Raw genomic sequence first — 22,651 nt, 5'->3', positions numbered from 1 at the left:
CAAGTTTCTTAATCTTAGATTTGATAATTGTATCTTAGGCTACCTTAGTAACAAATATGAAGAAAAAAAGTGATAAAACCCCTTGGTATTTCTTTTTAAAATCAGAAATAAACACTCCTTCTGTTCTCATTCATTTATAAGCTTCTTTTCCTTATAACGAACTGGCTGCATAAGTATACAATGACTGAAACAACTGCTTTCAATCATTTATTTTACTGCAGAAAAGAGAAATATGTATTTGTATAATGGCTAGCCCCATAATCCCGTTTCTTAGAACACACTGGATATTTGCTTCTAATACTCACTTCTGTTCTCTAAAAATAATCACTTCCAGGCGTGCGCGCACACACACATATATATCTATATAAAATGCTATCTTCTTTCAGATCATTCTGAACAAAGAATAATCTTAGGCTTCACGAGTGTAGTATTTCTTCCAATCTGAAGACTCCCCTGAGATTTTCTTTATACTGACACATTACACTGAACAGTTAAAATGAAACTGTGACCGTATTTGAGGATGGTTACAAAAAAATACATTAAGAAAAATCAGCTTGACTCAAATTATGTCCTGTGAATTTGATGAATTATTCTTAATGCCTTCTTATGAGACAATATAAAACAAAACCTTATCTATTTTGCTTGCATGCATGTGAGAATAGCACTTGCTATTTTGCTGACTTAACCATCAGTTTGTCTTTTTTCACCTCACGAGATGGAAAGACTCCACCTCTTCAGATTCCAATTTAGCAAAAGTGCTATGAACATTTCAATATGTATTTTAGAGAATAAAACACACTCTATGCCATTTTCATTGCAATAAACAGGAACTGAAGCAAAGTGTTTTGCTAAAGAGTGTAACAGCTCTTTATAGAGATCATTCATTTTCTTGAAACAGAATGCAGGGAAGCTCTTTAGTAGAGCGGGAAGCCTACACTAAAAAGTCTATAAAAATTCTCCCAGGCTTTAGCAAGAGGAAAAAAAAAATTGTTAATGAAGGAACTGCTCAACATCATCCTTGGCATGAAAATTACAGTATTACTTGTATTTAGCCAGTATGTTCACATATTACACAGCAGTTTATATAGAGTCTCATGGAGGTTATCTTTTTTGAAAGATAATATATACATATGCACACGTATAGAGTTTGTTACCACTACTATTAAGATACGCTGTTCATTATAAAAAGTTTCAGAGGTCTCTTTGTAGGTCTCACTTCAATAACCGATTTTAAAAATAGCATAGAGAATGAAGTGTTTTATTGCTACTTCATAATGCCACATTTGTTCAATTAGAATAGCAGACCTTGTGATCACCCCTAGTCTGTCTGATCTGCCATGTAACACAGACCACATGACTACTCTGAGTGAATTACTCTTTCACGTAAAGTAACTACAGAAATTATAGCAGTTCTTTAAATCAAGTAATTTATTGTGGTAACTTTTTCTATCCAATTGCTATCCAACTTCAACAAGTTGCTCCAACAGTAAATTATCCACACTAGAATTCTGTACTTTATTTCAAAGTGTGAATTTGTCTAGCTTCAACCCTCAAAACATTTTTTCTCTTCTCTATTAAAGAGATGACAGGTTTTTCCCTTTTCTTCAAAACAGCAGATCAAGTCATCCTTAAATATTTTATCTGATGGGCAAAATAGACAACACACCTTGAAGCTCTTCAATAATAAAACAGATCATATCATACTTTGAGAATTCTGATGGCTCTGCTTCCTCCTGTATCTTTGAATACAGTTCATGAGTAGTGAACACTATAAACAGACAACCATCAAAAGCAAAAATTCCCAGAAGGAAATACAGTTTCATTTCTACGCGAAGTTTCTTCTCTAAATAAAAAGACCAAAACTAATCTTTCCAGGCAAGGAAAACCTAACTTTTAGCTGATATATCAATTATTACCTCTTACATCCCTATTTATAAGGAGAATTCAAAATCCTTGAAAACTCCTATCCTGTGAATATGGCCTACTTTTCCCGTTCTTCTATATGTGATTTTATTCCTGGCTGTATCAGAACACATATTGCTTGGTACACCCAGCTCACCAAGGAATCCAGATTACTCTGTATCAGTGATTTGTCATCTTCACAAATTGCCTCAATCTTTCTATCATCGTGATCCTTGATGACTTTATATTTTCTTCCAGGTCACTGATAAAATATTAAGTAGTGTAGGGTCAAGAATTAATTTCTAAGGGACTCCATCAGAAACACAGTAACAGTGGTGATTCCCTGTGCCCCTCTTTTACAAGTTCTCTCAGAAAGTTTTAAAAATCACTCATGGTGCCTCACATTAACTTTAGTACATCATTCTATTTGAAAATACAAAACATATCCCTGCTTTTTATCACCTCCATTACAAGAAGGAAAAGGAAGAATCATTAAGGAGGCAATTAGCTCTTACCAAAAAGCTAACATTAAACAAAAGAAAAGTACCTATACATTTTCTTAAAACCATATGTGATACATGGTACAGTCCCATGGAGGAATCTAAGCACATATCCTAGTTTAACAAATGAACAGCAACTGCACATAAACAAGCAGGCTGTGTATCTGAAGGCACGCAAACAAGCAGATAGTACATCAAAGGAGGAATATCTAAAAACACGTAACAAAATTGCTGCTGATTTTGTCTGCATTAGTTCTGAGGTGACTCTATGCATTCGTTTTCCACAAGATTCCCACACATGTTACAGTGTATAGTTACTACTGTAAAAATAGAAGGGACTTCAGCAAGGGGAAGGAGAACACAGGCTTCTGTTCTAACTGCTAGACTAGAAAGTCAGGCTTCTCCTTGCTTGGTTTCCTAGATCCACTACACATAAGCTGAAGCTGACTCTGTAAAGATTCACACTTAAACTGCTTGGTGGCTCACCACTTACTAAGTCAATCTCTGGAGAAGAAACAGGTTTGAAGACACTAAGGATGGCAACCAGTTCTCCCACTTGGTAGCCAAGAGCACCAGGCAATTCTGGGAAGAGGGGACAAGGGGATAAATTACTCCCAACTGGCACCTCTCACTGGGGAAAAGCCTGGCACTCTGCATCAAGTACAGGGAACCAACACAATGTGGCACAACTGACAATTAGCTTCTTTTCAGACTTGTGCTTTCACACACACACACAGAGCCCCCCCTAAAACCCAGGCATCACCTCCGATACCACTCCTTACCAAGGAAAATAATTTCAATTGGTTAAAACAATGAAAAATTACTTAAAATAAACTGCTTTTGAAGAACAGCCATTTTTAATACTTTTAAAGTCTTGTAAGAAACATAGTATAACTACTTATTTAATACAGCAAATATTAGTCAAATTAGTCTGTCACTAAGATACCATGCTGCAACCTATAGCTAACAACATGCTACATAGATGCAACAAAACATGCTAATACATGCTAATACTGGTACATCAAGACGTGCCTGCCCGTACATCAAGACTGCTTGCTATGGGGTTCCAGAAAGCCAGCCCTGCATCGTCCTTCCCTGGCTCCACGGGCTCCTCCGGAGCCCCACAGTTCCCCTGCTGCCTCAATTCCAACCAACTCAACCAGCACCACCACAGGTCCTTCCCTCTCCACCCAAACCATGGTATCCCGGTGAAGTGAAGTGAGAGGGGCAAGATAATCTGGTATTTATGAGACCCCTTACTCCTCTCTGGTCTTTTTATACAGGAGAATATTTGCCTCCATTTTGAAGACCTAATGAACAGAATTATGTGCAAAATCATGACCATATCATGAATGAAGGTATATAATTCATGCAAGACCTGTTCCGTTCCTAAATAACCAGCTGCATTCACCTATTAGCTGATCAACTTATCACAGAGGAACGTTACATATCCTTTTCCACCAGTTAAATGAAAGCTTGCAAAATTCTGTAATGTCTTTCCAACTTTTAGTCTTGACACAAAAATATGACAAAAACTGTACACTTACATTCTTCCATTTGTTATCAACAGGTTGCAAAAGATTAGCAGGGGATGTTGTTAAAGGCTGGGTGATAGAGTCCTACAAAGAAATGAAAATAAAGTATTTTAAGCCTTTGTACAAGAAGAAGAAAAACATGGCTAATATCACGCATTAAAGTAGCACAGTTCATTTTCCCACAGTGTGGAGACTAGGGACCGAAAAAAAATGAGGCTATGGGAAAGATACAACAGTACCTAGAATCACTAATGTTGCTTCATAGTTTACATACATTAAATAAACACAAGTTACAGAAACCAATACCTTAACTATAAGCCCTGATGCAGCAAAAGACAAGTAACAACCTTACAGTAAGCATATTTTACAAGATGTACTCATGTATGACACAATAATGCATTTTTTGGTAGCACAGCACTTCAGGAGACTTCAGCTTCTGGAATTTGTTGTGTTAAGGACATAATCATTGTTCATCCCCAGGTATATAACAAGGGATGACAGAGACTGATCGCAAACTTCGGAACAGAATTATTATACTGGAGATTTGTTGTTAAAGAAGGTCTGCAAGTTTTGAGCAGAATGAGGAAGTCAGTCCTAATGTAAGAATGCTAGTGCTAATATAAGAATGTACCATCTTTCTACAGCAATGAAAATCAAACATTAAAATCTCTGCAGTTTCAGATGTAAAACTAAAAATAAAAGGTGTAATACTCTTCTAATCTGCAATTGACATGTCAGTTATTATCTTTGTTCTTCCTTATTAAACTTCTTAGCATCTGTTTTTAGAAAGAAAATTTTTTCCTCCCATTTTGCTTATACTATTGTATGGAGGTATTCTTTAGTTTTCCCTTCCTTTGTGCAAGCAGAGAAGTATGCAGGCAGCAAAGATAGTAACAACACACTTTTATAGTATCAATACACAATGCAAAATACTCAAGCAAACCAAAACAAAAAAAAAACACAGCTGGACAGGGAAAACAAACATGAGGTAGTATGGAATCCTCTTCCATTCTGCTTTTAAGATTAGGCTTGTGAATGTAGAAATGTACAAAAAGACACAGTGTTTATATGTACTTGCAAGCAAACAGGACACATTAGTCTTTTTTTTTTCCTTTTAGTTAACCTGAAGAGACAAACAGCATCTGCCATACAAAAAAACTTTATGAAATCTAAAAAAGAAAAATGGTTCTCCATACAACAACTACTAGACACTTGTTTTCAATAAGATACAGCTGCATAATGAAAATGAGACTTTAAATTTTAACCCTTCTCTTCAAAGTCTGATATTACTTGTCACCCATTGACCTTTAAAGCATAAGAGTTGGAAACGATGCAAAACAGAGTGGAATAAAGGTAGAAAAGGTAGTTCTAGTAAAGGAAAAAAATGTCCTTTGATACATTAAACTACACTGGCTCAAAAAATAAAATAGTCTTATGAAACCAAAAGCATGTTCTGAAATTTAGCTTCTTGTATCTTGGTAAAGAAAAAAACCCCGAACATTCAGTGCTTCCAGTAAAGCTAAGATTTTTCCTTTATGATCTGTCAAATAAGAAGCTAACATTTAAAACAAGTTATCAGAAATACTCAGAAAAAGAATCCACTATGTCTTTATATGGACTGGAATTATATAAACCGTTTCTGAAAATGCGCTAAAACTAACGTATAATTTGAATAGTTCCAGATTTCATTGTTCCAGCAAAACTTCACAATTATTTTTCTGTTATCTGGGGAGGAAACCTTTCCTCTACACACAATCTGTAAGCACCAGAATTATATTTTACTTAGTTGTAGAATAAAATGTTGTATTTTCATCTAAATCCTCAAATTGTAAATCCCTTTTTGCATATACTTGGCCAATTTACATTCTGCCAATATTTAATGATGCAAATCAATTCCAAAAATGACACAAGACTTTAAGACGACAAAAAACAGCTATAGGTCTTTTAGTTCTAATCTAGCGGAAGAATTACTGGAATTAAGATATAGTTCTAATTAAACTCTTAAAGGCATTTTCACAACATACCAAGCAAAGCTTACCGCTGTAACATGAGATACATCTGTTGAAGAGCTTGCAGAATTCTGTGGACCACCCATGTGCATCTTGCTGATATGTGTATTTAAACTACCCAAGCTTTTGAAGACACAGCTACATTCTGTACAGTTGTATGTAGGGCCATTCTTCACCTTCAATAAAACACAAAAAGTGACGTAAACTTTCCCAGAATCTACCAAATTTTATATTTTTCATTATTTACCCACATAACAAATATACTACGCGTTTATGAGAGCTAAAATGGTTTATTTTTCCAAATTACTGCTATCCAGTTATGGAATCGGTCTGGTATCTCTCGGATATCAAGTCAACTGTGCATGACTGTCATTTCCTATTACCACTTCTCAATGTTGGGAAGCCCCAGAGAGCAAAACAAATGTCACCTGGCAAATGAGGCCTCAGACTTTTCCCTCCTTACAATTTCCTACTATTACACACTTAGAAACAAAACCGAAACTTTATCAATTAAGATGTGCCTGAAAACGTAACATCATACATGATACAAATGGAAGTTTGGAAATATGAAGAGAAAAAAATGCAGATAATTTATCTTCAAATTTTGGCTTTCTTCTGTTTACTTTCGGAAACGTATCTTTTATAAATTTCCAAGAAAAAATAAAATCCATTTTTCGGGTCAAAGTAGAATGAAGACGAGATAGACTGGGCCAAAGGCCACAGGGACTGCAGGAAAAAAAAACCCACACCACCACCAAAAAACAACATGGTGAAGGGCAGGGAAGTTTAATACATAGTTTGAACTAGGGTGAGAAAGTGACCAGCAGCAACTTGTTTGGGACTCTCAGGCCAAGGGGTTGAGGTAATTAAAGCAGCTAAATTTGCAGATTCCAACCATCCTCACTTTCCCCTCCTCCTCAGTCTATCACACTGCAGTAAGAACCAGTGCAGTACTTTCAATATGTAGGGAACAACAAAGTCTTCAAAACAAAACACACTGCTTGCAATGTAGTATAGAATTTTGTATTTTATGACATTAGCTTAAACTGGTAACAAGATTGTCAGAAAGAATTTTCAACTAATAAAATACAGGTACAACTAAACAGGGACACACGAAGTGAGAATCAACCTGTTTCATTATCACCTGTAACGTTAATTTGTGACTTTCTCAGGATAAAATGAAGAATTAATAAGAGTTCTTCATGCAGTCTTGAAGGAAACACAGTGACAGCAAGAAAGAAAAAAAAAAAATCAACACATGATCCAAAGCAATAACTAAAATGTAGGCTCAGGATCACGAAACACAGTCTAAGACGTGATCAAGAGGCAGCATTTGTTTAAAGTTCCTTATCCCACAACTTACTTTTTCCTTACAGAAAAACAGAGTAACAGAGAAAAAAGTGAAAAATATTTTTGGCTTGATCCCCAACAATCTTATAATATTGAGAAAAAATCAATGTATATTATGAAATTAATGTTGGTGCATTTTTTTTTATGTAGCAAGAATATCGCATACAGGGAGCTGTGATCAGTGAGGGAGACTAGTCACACAAAGTCATATGAAATGTAAACGTATGATTTAATATAATTAAGTGTAATACAAAGCACTAAGACATATACAATGAAGGACCTAAAGTACCTAAAAGTAAGAAACTCTAACACACTAAGAGGATCCTTAGTAAAAAAATCCAATAAATAAGATCTATCGTCGTAACACAAAAATGGAAAACAAGAAAGCAAATCTCAGAGTTAGAGCAGAGAGTGAGAGCAGAAATTATATTCTGCATGCAGGAAAACAAAAGAGAAAAGAAAAAAAGCTGCTTCTATCAGTTCATACCTTCCAAACCAAAACTAGGTCTCTTTCTATGGGTATTTCCAACCACAAATGACTAAAGTCAGCAAGGAAATCACTGAACAAAGTCGCATAACCAATGTTGCTCAGAAGATTATATTAATTATCATAGCAGTACCTTTTGAATCTTAAAAATTGTCTGTCACAAAAAAGAAGAAAAAAATCAGCATAAAGAGGTCTGAGACAACAATGTTTTTTTATCCTATTTTGTAATTTTCTTCTATCTGTAAGTGAAAAACCTCTGAAAAAGGCTATAAGATATATACTTCAAAGACAATTGCAAGTATTCTCTATGATGGAGTTAGTGGGTTGCTGTTTGGCCTTGAAATTTTTCACCATTTTCTGCTTTGCTGCTTTTGGCTTACTGTAATCTGATTCTAGCCCTCGTTCTCCCAAGACTGACACAGGTACCTTTTTTTACACCTAAACCAACTAATAATTTATTAATCTATCAATGTACTGAAAAGACAATGGTAAACAAAGGTTTTGCTACTTATCTTAAGTATACATTTATTGAGATTAAGCTATTTTAGGAAAGCTTGCAGGTAAAACCAACAAACTAGAATCTATACTACAGCAGTAAATCTGTATCAGCTGCAGAAAGCAACAGAGAGCACAGGAATAGCAAACAGGATAATTTAAATACTGAAAATGAAATAAACAGTATATTAGTACCAACCACTTTATGAATAATTGTATTTACCTCTGAATGAACTCTCTGTATATGTGACTGAAGATTGCCTTTCTGAGAAAAGGCTGCAGGACAAAAGGCACAAGCATGGGGTTTTTCACCAGTGTGCTTGATCATATGGGTCTGCAATGCCCCCTTCTGGTTAAAGGCTTTTCCACATTCACTGCATTTAAAAGGTCTTTCACCTGCAAGGGAAAAAAAAAGAAGGATGTGGGGTAAGGGGCTTTAAAATAAACGTTAGTAGTTTCCTGTGTCTAAATGAAAAATTGTATTAGTTAAAATAAAATACTGCATATGGATATGTGTACATACACACACATAAACACAGAAACATATGTTTATTAGGTGTTTTGACAACAAAATTGTTTACCTCGACCACCAATCTCAGCATCTACTCTGATAAAGATGTAGCTTTGTGAAAAAGTTTTATGACCTAGCTGATGATGATCAGTTACAATGCATAACATAAATGAAACTTGTATGAAACAATTATTTAGAACAGCTTCCCTCAACTTGTGGTTTGAAGATCTCAGAAGTTGCTATGTGAAACTACTGGAGGAAAAGAAAAAGGAGAAAAGAAAAACTAAAACCACATATGACATTCTTTTACACCAAATCCTAAAAAATGCATATACCTGCACAGAAACAAATGGGGGAGCAGAGAGTGGAATGGACAGTAATAAATGTCAAAAATTTAACCTTTTATTTAGTCTAAAATCAAAAAGTCTTACAGCAACACTGCAAAAGATGGCCTATGGTTCCTGCTCCCCAATAAATATTAATAGCCATTCATTCTTTACAACCAAATAAATAATGCAATAAAATAATGTTTTTATTGTATGAAATATTATACAGTCCTCAAAAAATAATTTTAAAACCTGGAATATTCATATTACTACTGAACATTAAAGAAAATCTAGGCAATATTGTTACAGAAATGCTCTGTCACTATTTCCTGATTTTGGTGTTCTCAGTGCTGTACTTACAGTTATTTGTACATTAACAGATTAACCATAAAAAAACCCCAGAAATTGTAAGTGACAAAACATAACAGAACTGCATTAACATATTACAAAGCTACATATTTTAAACACGCAGATACTAAGAACAAAGTTCAGCTTCTTATAACCATGTGTCTTAATTGACTACTGGAAATCTCCACTGTGAACTCAGTATTACCCCTTTTTTTTCTTTTAGTGAAACAGTTTAGCTGTGGTAACTCCAGGACCTTGAGAGCATTTAACACTTTGCCTTTGCACATTTCTATAGCAAAAACGCTATAAGCATGCTGTACATTATGTCTGCTACACCAGTAAGAACTAGCATGTGCTAAATATTATGCACATTATAGCAGTTTTATGAGCATTTTTATATGACTTCAAATTACAAAGTTTTAAACTAGATTTAATTACAGCTGTTAATTCTTAATTAAATTCACATTGTTTGAAATAAAAGCAGCTATTTTCTAAAATAGATTACAAGCATATAACTCAGTTATCAACTCTGAAGGAATATATATTTTCTGTTCTGCCGCTTATGGCTTTTGAAGATGCTTTAAGGTCCGCGGCTTTTAATATATATTAAAAAATATACAGTTAAAATACAGAACACTGATTCAGATCTTCCTGAAATACAGTGACAAAATTCATATTGGACTTTCATAGGTACAAGGCTTAGTTTCCACTAATAGCTGCTCATGGACAGAGAGAAGTATTGCTTCAGGTTAAGTTTGCCTATTAGTAAATTTCATTAGAAAAACTCAATTCTAGTGTGGCAACATGGAATTTCTGTATTTCTAAAGTATAACTTAATAAAATACAGATTTGGGAGGGGGAATGGGGGTTTCATTACTTAATTATTAATACAGGAATTGCAGTCCCTGAGACTTAATTTTTTTTCCTCCCCCAAAGGGTATAAGTGCTTGAAATTAATAGCTATGAACAAAAAAAGTATTGCAATTAAGACACTAATGTAATGCTGTACATATAGCACAGACATGCTCTTTTAACAAAGATTTCAGTATTCTAAATTCTTTAAAGCAGAGTTGTTCTTCCCTACATATTTTACAGTACCTCAAGGAATTGGATGCCAGACAGATTGTCTGCAGATTTAAAGTAATAACATACTTCACAAATTAAATGAATATTTGCCAGCTACTTTGAACTTAAAATTACCTACCGTCATGTGCAGATTGGGACTACATTTTCTGCCTCAGGTTTCCCAATACACAAATGTCTTTTTACTCTTCAAAAGAACTATAAATGCTTTCAAACTTTTTGAAGCTTTAGAAAAGTGTCCTAAATCAACTATAATCTTGTTTCTTTAATTCTGACTAGAATAAGCTAAACTAATGTATCAAATAGATACAAAACTCTAAAATAAGAGAGTTAATTTTCAATGACTTTATTTTGGATATTACTTTAAGGCAACTTTTAAAGCAGGTACAAGGGTGACCTCTTGTGTTAACCATTTTACAATTAAATTATAAAGCTTAAAAAGATTCCTAAGAAAGAGTCATGCAACAGAGTTTTTATTTCTCCCTTGGCAAACAAAGTCATTCTTGTACATGGCAACTTGCCACATCACTGTCTGAACAGACTGCTAATACAAACATTGCACACTTACATAATTTACTACTCTAATTAGCTAAAACCTAGACAAACAGCAATTTATTCACAAGATGGAAAATAGGTATATACTGCACATCACTGGAGCATCCTCAATGAAGGTGTTGTTTAAAGCCAAACTTACGCTGTATTATGTATATCTGGTTAAAACTTGAGAACTATTTTTACAGTCCTCTGTACACTTCAAAAACTTCTGTATTACTTTATACTCAGCATTTTTCAATTATTTCAGTTGCTTAAGGGTTAAACAAATGCATATTTACTACATTAATTTTGTAAAAACCACCTGTATTCATTCTGCAAAACTGAGAGTCATATGCTCTTCTTAAAGTATCAAAATTACAATCTAGGCTTATATCCTTGCAAGTTCACATCCTGAAAATGGCAATTACAGTAAGTACAGAAAATATATGGCAGTAACTTTAAATAAATGAATCTAAAAACAAAAGCAAGGCCACTATGTTAGTAGTATTATTCATTCTCATGCATTTCTACTCTTTTCGTGACTGTAAATTCTAGATACTCTAGAGAACAGGTTCTAAGATCTTATTTAGAGTACCTGACTGGCCCTTATCTAGCTATTCCAATTTTAGGGCCCACTGAAACTTTAAGTACCAAAACTGGTATTCTGTAACAAATTAAACTTGTAAAGTACTTTTCCAGATGTATATCATTAGAAACAGTTAAAAAGATTTTTAAAGAAATATAAATTTCCTAAGCCAAGGAATTACATAAAAGGTATGTTTTAAAACAACACTAACAGCACCTAATGAGCCAGACATATTCATACTATTGCAAGTTCCAACTGGGAGAAATATATTTAAGTTTTCACAGATTAACTGAATTTTGTGAAACAAATGCAAACTAAAATAATTACTTCCACAGTCTTACCTGTGTGTATCCTAACATGTCGTGTTAACTGACTCGGCTTTTGGAACGTTTTTCCACAGTGAGGACAGGAATAGGTAAACCCACTTCTGTCAATATTTCTGTTATAAGATCTGGTATTTGATACCCTGTCATTAAAAAAAAAAAAAAGGAATTTGAATAAAATCCTCTTAATCCTAATATTAAACATCATTTTGAAGAAGCTGATTTTACCCCATCATTTTTTAACATACAGTGTAAATTTGATGGCAATGTATAGTATCAGCTGTGACAGTTAAAAACCAAATTATTTGATGATACTAAAAGAACAATGTAAATGGAGCACTTTTCTAAGTGCCTACCAACACCAAGAACTTTACAGTTATTTATGTAATAAAATTGATACTTCTTAGAGGTTTTCTAGAGACATTTTCACTGTAAATTCTGCCAAAGTATACAGTGACTTCACAACTACTATTTTGGTGGGAACTTTCAACTCTATGCAATTTTATTTCTTTTGCCTGAACACAGCAAGACTTTTGGTTTTAACTAGAACAGGAATATCTCATGAACTAGAGCACAAATACAGTTGCTGAGGTCTAACAAAAACAGGTTAAGACTTTAACAACCCAAATACTCACCACTGCTCCTCAAATACAAATCACAATCTCCACAGAGACATGGTTACAGATGATATAAACTCCCATAATTCATTTCTCTACAAATAAAACTAATTAGTTTAAATGACTGCTGAAAAAAGCAATGTGGAAAAAACAACAATTGATTTTATGCTGGGGGAAAAAAAAAAGAAAAAATGAAAACCTAGGGGATATTAAAAGACCATTACAACAACTCAGCTAAAGAAGGTGAAAGCAGAAAGGCAGTGTGGTATCTAGAGCTCTCCACGTTTTCTGTAGTGCCCGGGTATTTACACCTATACAGTAATCCAGCTTGTCAGTACTGCTTAAAGTTAACTGAAATGATACAAATTTAAATACCTGCTGCTGTTCTGAACAACTGAGAAATAAGAATTAGCTAAATGTGGAGCAGATGTGCAAAATGCACCAACCACCTTGAAACACAGACTGGTATAACAATATAAAAAATAGCTGGGGAATAACGGTCTGTGCATAACACAAGAAAACATTAAACTTCTGCTCAAATGACGCATCTTTCTACTCTAAGAGAACATAGATATTAAAGGAAAGCACATTTTCCCTTCCAATTACTTTGAATAGACACTACATGTGTTCTTAAACTCTTTTTATACTCTTGCAGAGTGAGCACAGAATTTGTGTAGTATATTCTACTTCTACATATCAATTATATCTATCAAAATTTACTGAAGTATCCAGAGTAAAATCGACTGAAGATTGAGGAGTAGGACAGAGAACAGCACAGATGTTAGAACCTCTTCTTTCCATCTCAGGACAGATCTAGACCAGCCTGATTGTCAGAATACACTCTCTGGCGAGCAACAACATCTGCTTCAACTATAGCTGTGGCACTTTAATAAAGGAAGTAACATCCAATTTGGAGACAATTGCAGGGACAATCCTTCAAGATCAGATCAACTTCTAAAATATTCCCTCATTTTGAGTTATAACGACCATTTTCTTTTTAGCAAAAGGTAGATAACAAATTTAAGTTATAACTTCCTAATAGTTTTCCATTCAAATGTTTCAAACACAAAACACACACCTTTGTGGGGAGGAAAAGTGCAACGACTTTATGAAAAAAAATTAAGGGAACAAGGCTCTTCATAATTTTAAATCCTAAAAATTTTTTAAAGCTTATTTTACAATGAAGAGCAGGAATCAAATAGTAAGATTTTTAAGTACTGATATATGTCTTTGAATTTTATATACAGTCAAACAGGTTAGGTCAAATGTTAACTTTTCATCATTTATCTGAATGACATAAAAAAATCAGAATAATTTATACTGAAACACAGAAGGTGGAGTGAGATCACTTATGCAATTCATTAACCTGGCTCACATACATGGGTTGTATAGGTATTGCTGGTGAAAGGACAGTACAGCACCATTATGGACAATGGTTTCTTGAATACAAATGCAATGTTTCTACATCTGAACTGATAAATAAGGTGAATCTCATATAAGGAAGATCTGAATCCAGAAATAATCTATAGTTATGAAAATAAAGATGAACAAATTATCGTGGAGCACTTATATCATTTATATCAGAATGTAGCATGCATAATACTCCCAAAATTGCAGTCATTATATTAGATTCACTCATCCATTCTTTATTTATTCATCCTAACTTACACAGCTGTCCACAACAAGAACGTTTTTTGTGTGTAATATTACATAACTCAATAAGAATCTGACAACTTTACCTCAATTTTCAGTTTGCAAATGAAAATCTACAGCAACACTTTTTTAAATCTTCTGGAACACAACTATTAAGATCTCACAACCTGCATCATCTGCTAATAAAAATAAGTGGAAATACCCAATATTTCTCATTTTTAAATGTATATTTTTCCCATCTGAATTCCCAACAGAATAAAGATTAAAAGAGAGATCACCTGTCAAAAACCTTAGGTTTTCTTTATGTATAAACTAAACCAATAGAAGTAAGTAATTTCCACCTTCCTAAAAACAAAGTTAAACTAGAGACCTGAAAGAAAGGACAGAACAAATTTTCACCGAAAGTAAGAACAGCATTTATTAGGCCTGTTTTTTGCCTTCATTTTGTGCTTTTTCAGATTTACAAGAAACTCGCAGCAGGTTGTGGTGAGGACTTCTTGCAAAAGATGATTAAACTGCAAGGACAACTTACTTCTTTGCAGAAGGTAAGTATTAGGTTTTTTTGCAATCACAGTAACTGCTACATAAAAATCAGTATACATTTTCTTCAATGTACTGCCATTAGCCTGTAAAATCACACATAAACACACTTCAAAAAGCACTCTGTAGCAGAAAAACTTTGCCTGTGTTTACAAATAGCTAGCAGATGGAACTATGCTTAGTACGGGTGCCTAAATACGAAAAGAGCAAAAAAATAAAAGCCTCCAAAAATAACCACCTACTTCAGCAAGGTTTTAAAAAACAAATGCCATTTCATAACAGCATACCAAAGAAAAGAAATTATCTGCATAGATCATGGTACTTTGCTGACTGGAAATGCTACTCTTGCTTCCCCCAACTATCACCATAAAAGTAACATCTGCTCATTTTGTTACAATCCCGTGATCGTCACCTTATTTTATAGTGAGTTTTCATATGCTCCTTTAGCTGTGAGGAAGTTTCAAATTCCTTTTTGCAAGACTTGCAGCTGTGGTTCCTACTGCCTGCCAATTCTTGACGATGTTCTTCCATGTGTATGGACAGCTGACTCTGTAAAGTAAATTCATCTCCACACTCTGAACAGATAAGATTCTGAAAGAGATAATAGAGACTGATTTTTCAAAAGATTCCCAAACAGCAGTACACTTGCACAAGGTTTGCTCAAGTAGATGAATGTCTCCTTCTATGGACATTGGCAGCTGGAAGCAAGCAGCAATAAAAGTATACAAGTGAAAAAAGTTTATGAGCCCCATCATATAAATAATGAACAATAATCACTGCAAGCTTATGGTAATATTTGTATTTTAAGAAACTCCACTGAAACAGAATTCTGAAAAAGTTCATATGGTAGCAGAAACAAGCAGCTCAGTACCATCCTCACCACCACGCCCTATTTCCTTGGTAGGCTAGACCAAGATACACACAGAAACCTACCTCAGTGCCATTATGCTATGGTCTACATAAACATTTGTAAAAAATACTTTCTAACCAGAAACATCTTAACTGTAGATTCAGGGATTTTACACTTTTACTGGTTAAAATGATACACATTGTCACTTACTTTTTAACACTAATCCCACCACAGTTACTACTGACTTTTCTTAAGCTATCTTCACAGAACAGACAACAGACATAAATAGGGACACATGTTGTTTTTGACAGATATCACTTCAATCCATTAATTTTACAGCAGTGTTAAACATACCACTTTCCAGTTACGTCACTATTCCATGTCATTTAGAATGGAAATCATACTTCTAATGTTTAATGCAAAAGCACTGCCATTTCTCTGAAATTCAGAGCAAGAATCAAAGTCAAATACTGTTTCAATGAAAACTAAAAGCTCTGCATTTATTTGACTCCCTTTTGCTTTTCAAAACCATTAATTTAATTTCTCAGTGTATATTTTACAAAATCTAAGCAGAGAGTTAAATGTCTAAAAACATTCACCATCTCTTCGGCAATGCATCTGTTACATGTTCCCTACTGGTGTGTGTAAGTAACTTCAGACAGCTTTTGTCTCAGTTCATTTTTCAGTAATTGTAATTATCACAGCAAACAGAAATGTTGTTTATCCTCCCCCTCCCCCCCCCCTTCCCCCCCTCCTTGAACAATCAACAATGGAAAAAACCCACGAGTTCATTTAAATAAAAATATTGACAAGAATGTTTTAATCGAGGAAGATATGCAGTGCTATATTTAAAATGATTTGACAATAAATTTTTTCCCTAAATCTGAAAAAAACAAAAATTCTGCAATACTGCCAGACGTTTCCACATAGAAGAAAAAATCTGAAGTCCTTTAATGAAATTAAATACTACCTCAAAAATGACTTGTTTAACCTAACCTAGAGATCATTACTACTGGACTCAAGTTATAGTGTGGGACAATAAATAAATAAATATTACTTTATTTTCCAGGATCTACATTCAAAACTGAATAAGAATACTTCTTATTGAAAAATATTGGTTTTATACAACAAATTTGGTTTATGATGACCCTTTTGTACAAGTGGGGAAAAATTACCTGAAGAAAAGCTTACAATACATACTACATCAAGCTCATCGCTCCCAAAATTGAGAGTTTGTGAACCACTTCTCAGCCTTTTTCAGACACACATTAAATTGCTATTACATGTATTCTATTAAGCAACTTCCACAAACAAAAGAATAGCCGCAGAAGAACTATTTGAGACAACAGAATTTTATGTATTTTTATTCATTACTGTAGAATTTGTTGTAAGAAAGCAAGGACATGGTAAAATAGAAAAACTGCACAAAAAACCAGCAATATATCAAACCCAACAGCCCCTCTCTGGAATAGGCAGTACCAGATTTATTTTTTTGCCCCTCAAGCAAAAAAAAATTCCACCACCACACACAGAATAAGTAATTGGACATTGTTAACCTCACTATGGTTAAACCCACCTTCTAACATTGAACAGAAGGGGCTGTTCGTACATTGCCAGTTAATACTTAAAGTTCCCAAAGTCAGAAATAATTTTAGAAAGCTTTACTCATCTAATTCTGCCTGCATTAACTGTCTTTATCTTATCAGATGCAATATGTGAAGGAACACTTTGGAACTCACAATCTTCACCTGTTTAGTATCAATGACTTCTACAATCTGTAAAAGAAGATTTTAATTTGCACTTTTTCAAAGACCATTGCTCCCAAATTATAGGACAAGACAAATCAAATACAGTGAACATTCTTAAAAAAAAAAAACAAAGACCACAAACCCAGGATTTTTTAGGAACAGCATTTTCACTCTATATCTGCCAAACATCAGTTTTAACTTTTTCAGTATATTAAAGTTTTCCTAAAGCCCGAGAAAACCTCATGCTCATGGATAAAGAAGACATATTAGCAGTTTTAATGCTATAAATTAGAATTTTTCAGTCTGTATTTATCATTCCTGTCTCACCAGATCAAAAGGTACCACTGCCCATTTCCACTGAGGAAATGGACAAAACCAAGAATCCTCTACAAGGTTGGACATATTTACGCTAAGTACGTTCTTTATGACTTCTTTTAAGAAAGCTACCTGAAACCGAGGAATTTCAAATGTGGGGTTTTCCCATTACATCAGTTTATCACACACAAATCATTAAAGAACATGAGGATAAAAGGTAGTTTCTTGCAAAACAGATTTAAATAGCCCAGAAAATTCCTTCTGGAACCTCTCACAGGAGCAATCAATACTGAAAATCTGCATTTCAACAAAGACAGATATGCCCTCCCAAACCTAACTGGAGAACTCAAGAAGCAACTCACACTAGTTTGTTGCTGCCCTTCTGCACTCATATGTAGATAAAGCTGGCTGATGCAGCACAAAGCAAGACTAAAGTTACCCAAACCTCACCTTTGTGCAGTAATCTCCTCAACTGCTATGTGAGTAATGTATCTTTGCTCTGTTCTCAGATTTTCAGCCTTTCAAACAGCAAGAGTAAAAAAGTGATAGCAAACAGGAGGGAGAATGTATTCCACTGATAACTTAACTTCTTAACCTGCACATTATGAAAAACGCCTGAATGACAGCTAGTACCATCGCCGAGACCCTCTGCTTCAAGTTCAAATTCCAGCTCTCCTACAGGCCCAGTGCATAACTATTGGGAAAGTCATTCTTGCAATTCTCTGTAAATTTATTGTTATGTTTATCTGTTTTATCACAGAATTATACGTTACAAGGATATATTCATTAGCAATTGAAAGGGGTTAATATAAGTTTAATTTTTAAGTTGCAGATCAAATTTTAAATTGAAAAGCATCACATAACCTATTCTCCTGACATCTGCCCTAAGTATCAAAATCAGAGCAGCTGAAGTGGATGAAAAATTACTTAGTGATAGAAAGGAATACTAGAAATCACTCTTAGGCATCTTTTTTGATGCTTAGTTTCCTTATTCTGATGTTTTTAGCAATTCATAAATAAAGTTTCCTCAATAAATACCCATTAAACTATGTAGCTTTATAGATACATTAACATGCAACAAAATTGTACTCAAGTCCTCTCATTTTAACTCGGTTGCGTACGTGATAAAACGTGAACTGGTAACAAGATTAAAGAATGAATACATTCTCTACAGATGGCATTCCCTGCCTGGTTTAGGGAAAAACGCAAACAGGCCTATCATCCCAAACCTACTGGTAAAAACTGCTGTAAGCTGTCTGCAGTCAGTATGAAGAAATATACAATTGTTATGTTCATGATTAGAAGTCTGGCGATAAAAGTGCATGCTTGACTCAGCTCCAATTCTCCAACGCAAAGTGCAATTTTAAAAAAGCCTTCACAGGAGGAAGAGGTAATTACATGATTGAAAACTTGGAATTCTGGGCAGTACAATCAACTCTGGCAGCTCCAGTAATGCAGTAACGACTACAAAGTGTGCAAAATGCTACTATGCATTAACTATTTGCTAAGAATTTAACCAATGCCTTATAAAAATGGAAAATGAAATTGTGAGAGGGGAAGGAACAAGAAGCCCTCTCAAGCAAAATAACCACTCAAAAAAGGGGTGGGAGTTCTATATAAGGGAACAGCTTCATGATGCAAGAAATAGATGGTAACAGTACCTCACCACGACATCTGCCATCAAAAATGATCATCCAGACTATTACATGTGGGCTTATCAATGTACATGGAATCACAGAAACTGCTTCACAATAAAAGTATTTGTAAATAACTAATCAGTTAATCTTTATATATGATATGGTATCTATCAAACATGCACAGATTCTCTTTGTTAGTAAAGACAGGATGGGAACACTTACTTACATCCAGTATATTAATTTCTGCTACTATTATTAAAACAGACTCCCTTCTAAAAGTTTTATATTTCTTCTGAATGAGACCATTTATTCAATCCTCCAATCTAAAGCATATATGTAAGGAATTAAGTACAACCACAATGACATGTCCTTTCAAAATTTAAATTATGAGATTTAATCAATTACCTCTTCTTTCTCATGTAGCATTATATGAGCTTTCAGACTGGCTACTCTGGAGAATTTCTTGTTGCACACAGGGCACGTAGGATCTTCACCATTATGAGTACATTTATGAAGTGTCAAGTTGAATTCAACATTAAATGACATTGGACACTGGTCACATCGGTGAGGCTGTTAAAACCACAAAAATAAAGACAAAATTCAATCTTCCCATAAGTTACATATAGCCTAGGTGACACATATAACCACACAAATCCAAATGTTTAAAATAAAAAAGCGCAATTCAAGTACCTACATATGATAATGATCCTTAATAATACCAGTCTTATCTTCTTTTCTTTGCATCTCACTACTGAAAATCCATATACAGCATTTCAAGAGCATATGGAGAAAGAAGGTAGGGAAACTGAAGAAAGCAGAGACTCAGAATTGAGACTGTCCGAGGAGAGTGAAGTTAGCAGGAGAGAAGAATGAGCAAGAGACAGAAATAAATTTTCCTACTTTAACTGAGATTGTGAACTCTCCTTAAGCAAACTTAACTGAACCAGCAAAGCAAAGAGCTTAGTTTATGCTAGGATTGCCTGTTCGTCAGTTGGTATCTGCACAATCAGTTTTCGTATCTTTAAGAGCACCTTCACTTTTAGATATACAGGGTCTTATACAAGTGTACACTAGGATGGTTTTAACTATCAACTTCCATTTTTTTATATCTCAGCTTTACAACACCGAAACTTGTGTAAGTAGTTCTTTATATACATGAGTTATCAGCTCAAAGTCCTACATTCTGTGAAAATTAACCTGTATCTACAGCTACCTCAAACAGTAATAAAATTATTTTTCCATCACATGTAAAATAGTTTTAGCTTTGTGAAATAGAAAGCAAGGAACAGAAATGAAATGTTTCAGGTTACAGATGAAACCTGTGACAAAAGCTTCGTTTAAAGCCAGTCTAGTCTTAATCACGTATCTGTATTTTTCTCATTCTTTCCCAAATCTGATCTGTAAGCAGCTAAAGTGATGACATTAATCTACTAATACATACATACTAGATTAGGTCACTTGACATTACTGAAAACAGCTATAAGAGACTAGTGGGGTCCAGCTAATCTGTATAAGCATTATTTTCTTTTTATTGCTAATGTGTAGAATCAGTATGCAAATTCGATTAAAAGAAACCCATACATTTTTGCATCTACCTGAATATTTTATAAATCAAAGAAAACAGCTAAAATTAAAAATGACTGAACTGGAAACAACAACCTAACTAAACGGCATCAAAGTAAGGCCCTGTCTCAAAGGGAACATGAGGAAACATGAAAGAGAAACTTCATAGAACTCTGAGGTTCCCCAAGTAGTAATTATCAGTGATGCGATTAAAAAACTGAAAATGTTTTCTTGTGTTAGCTTTACTTCTCAGTATATGGAAATATCAATGTACACTGGTATTTTCTAAGTTTATACCTACTAAAATTCATACCTTGTCATTTTGCTCATGATCCCTCATATGGCGCTGGAACTGGGTCTCTCTTGGAAAAGAGAGCAAACAGACCTCACACTTATGGAAGTTAGGTACTTGGTAGGGAAAATTACTGTTCTCTATATTCGGTGTCAGAACATCACCTACAAAACAAGCATTGAAACATTTGTATGAAGTCACATTTCATTTACTTATTATTTATTGTAACAACCATAATTCTTTGAAGCATCAAACTCCTGTAAGATTTTGACTTGTACAAGATTCTAACTTCACTGGATCTTGAAGATCTTGGGCATAAACATTACTGCTTCCGTTGACACAAGATCAAAGGAATACATCCATCCCTCTAACTGCTAGTCGCTAGGGAGATAAATAATCACCTTATCCTAATAATTTGAAATAAATTCTCTCTGTGCTTCATAAAAACCCATCAAGTATGCAACTAAATAAAATGCTGCCAAATACACTAGGTATGAGTAAGGTACTGCCAGGGGTTACTTTTAATAATATTACATCACGTGTTTCTAAAAAAACCCTTTTGATACGACATAGTCTGCAGTTCTGACTACACCAGTTTTCTGCCCTCCCCCGCTCCTTTCTCTCTCTTTATTTTTCTTTAAGAAAAATTTAGGCATCTTTTCTTTCTTCTACTTCTGGCAATGTAAAACCTTTATTAGTTACCTTTACAGTAGTAAAACCAATACCAATGTTTCAAATCGCTGAGAGATGCAACAAACTGCCAGTCAAACTGTGTACACATGAATTCAATGGAGAAAAAGATTATTATTTTTTTAACATACCCAGTCTAAGCCCACACAGTTTTCTTGTTTTGAACTCCCACAGTCACACAACGTATATATCAAAAGTTGCAAGCTTCTACATCCTCTTGCTCAAATGGCTGAAGTCAGTCCTACTAGCGTTTTCCTTACATCTTAAATATCCAAGTAAGTTAAACACATTTTACACATGAGAAGATACTGTATTACTAAGGAAGTTACCTTTATTTAAGAAAATTTTTTTAAAAAGCAATTGGCAGGAGGAGTTAAACTATGTAAGATCATTCAAAGCAGTATTAATAAAACAAACAACAAAAAAATCAATTGACTCGTGCTGCAGATTAAGGACACTAAAGAGAAAAAATCCCATAGAATTCAGTTTCAAACACTGCCGCAACTCAACAAAGTGCATCAACAACAGAATGCAACAGGATGCAAAAAAGAAAAGGGAACATTGATTTTATTATCTAGACACACAAGGCCTGATGCTTCCCTTTAAGAAAGTCAGTACTTCTCACCACATATGTAAGAATTATGCATAGGAAGTAACAACACAACTAGAAGTTTACAGTATCCTGTTTACATTTCCTCAGAGGAAACCAAAGATCACAATTCATACCGTATTTCCGCTCAGTACTGCAGCTACCTCA

At 34.3% G+C, this 22,651-nt stretch overlaps 1 protein-coding gene across 1 annotated transcript in view; it reads right to left on the bottom strand.

Moving 5' to 3' along the window:
* The window catches only part of ZNF236 (zinc finger protein 236), a 73,877-nt gene extending 52,599 nt beyond the window's left edge, over positions 1-21,278 (bottom strand). The window contains exons 1-7 of the mRNA XM_059836164.1: positions 21,226-21,278; positions 19,755-19,919; positions 15,212-15,390; positions 12,008-12,132; positions 8,502-8,674; positions 5,976-6,122; positions 3,950-4,021 (exon numbers count right to left, since the gene is read on the bottom strand). Coding sequence (XP_059692147.1) covers positions 3,950-4,021; positions 5,976-6,122; positions 8,502-8,674; positions 12,008-12,132; positions 15,212-15,390; positions 19,755-19,919; positions 21,226-21,252 — 888 coding nt within the window. The 5' untranslated portion in view covers positions 21,253-21,278. The remainder of the gene's footprint in view (positions 1-3,949; positions 4,022-5,975; positions 6,123-8,501; positions 8,675-12,007; positions 12,133-15,211; positions 15,391-19,754; positions 19,920-21,225) is intronic.
* Positions 21,279-22,651: the final 1,373 nt, after the last annotated feature.

The sequence above is a fragment of the Gavia stellata genome, chromosome 3 (genome assembly GCF_030936135.1).
Source record: "Gavia stellata isolate bGavSte3 chromosome 3, bGavSte3.hap2, whole genome shotgun sequence".
Lineage (NCBI taxonomy): Eukaryota > Metazoa > Chordata > Aves > Gaviiformes > Gaviidae > Gavia > Gavia stellata.
The sequence above is the reverse complement of the archived record's forward strand: the minus strand, read 5'-3'. Positions and strand labels throughout refer to the sequence as shown.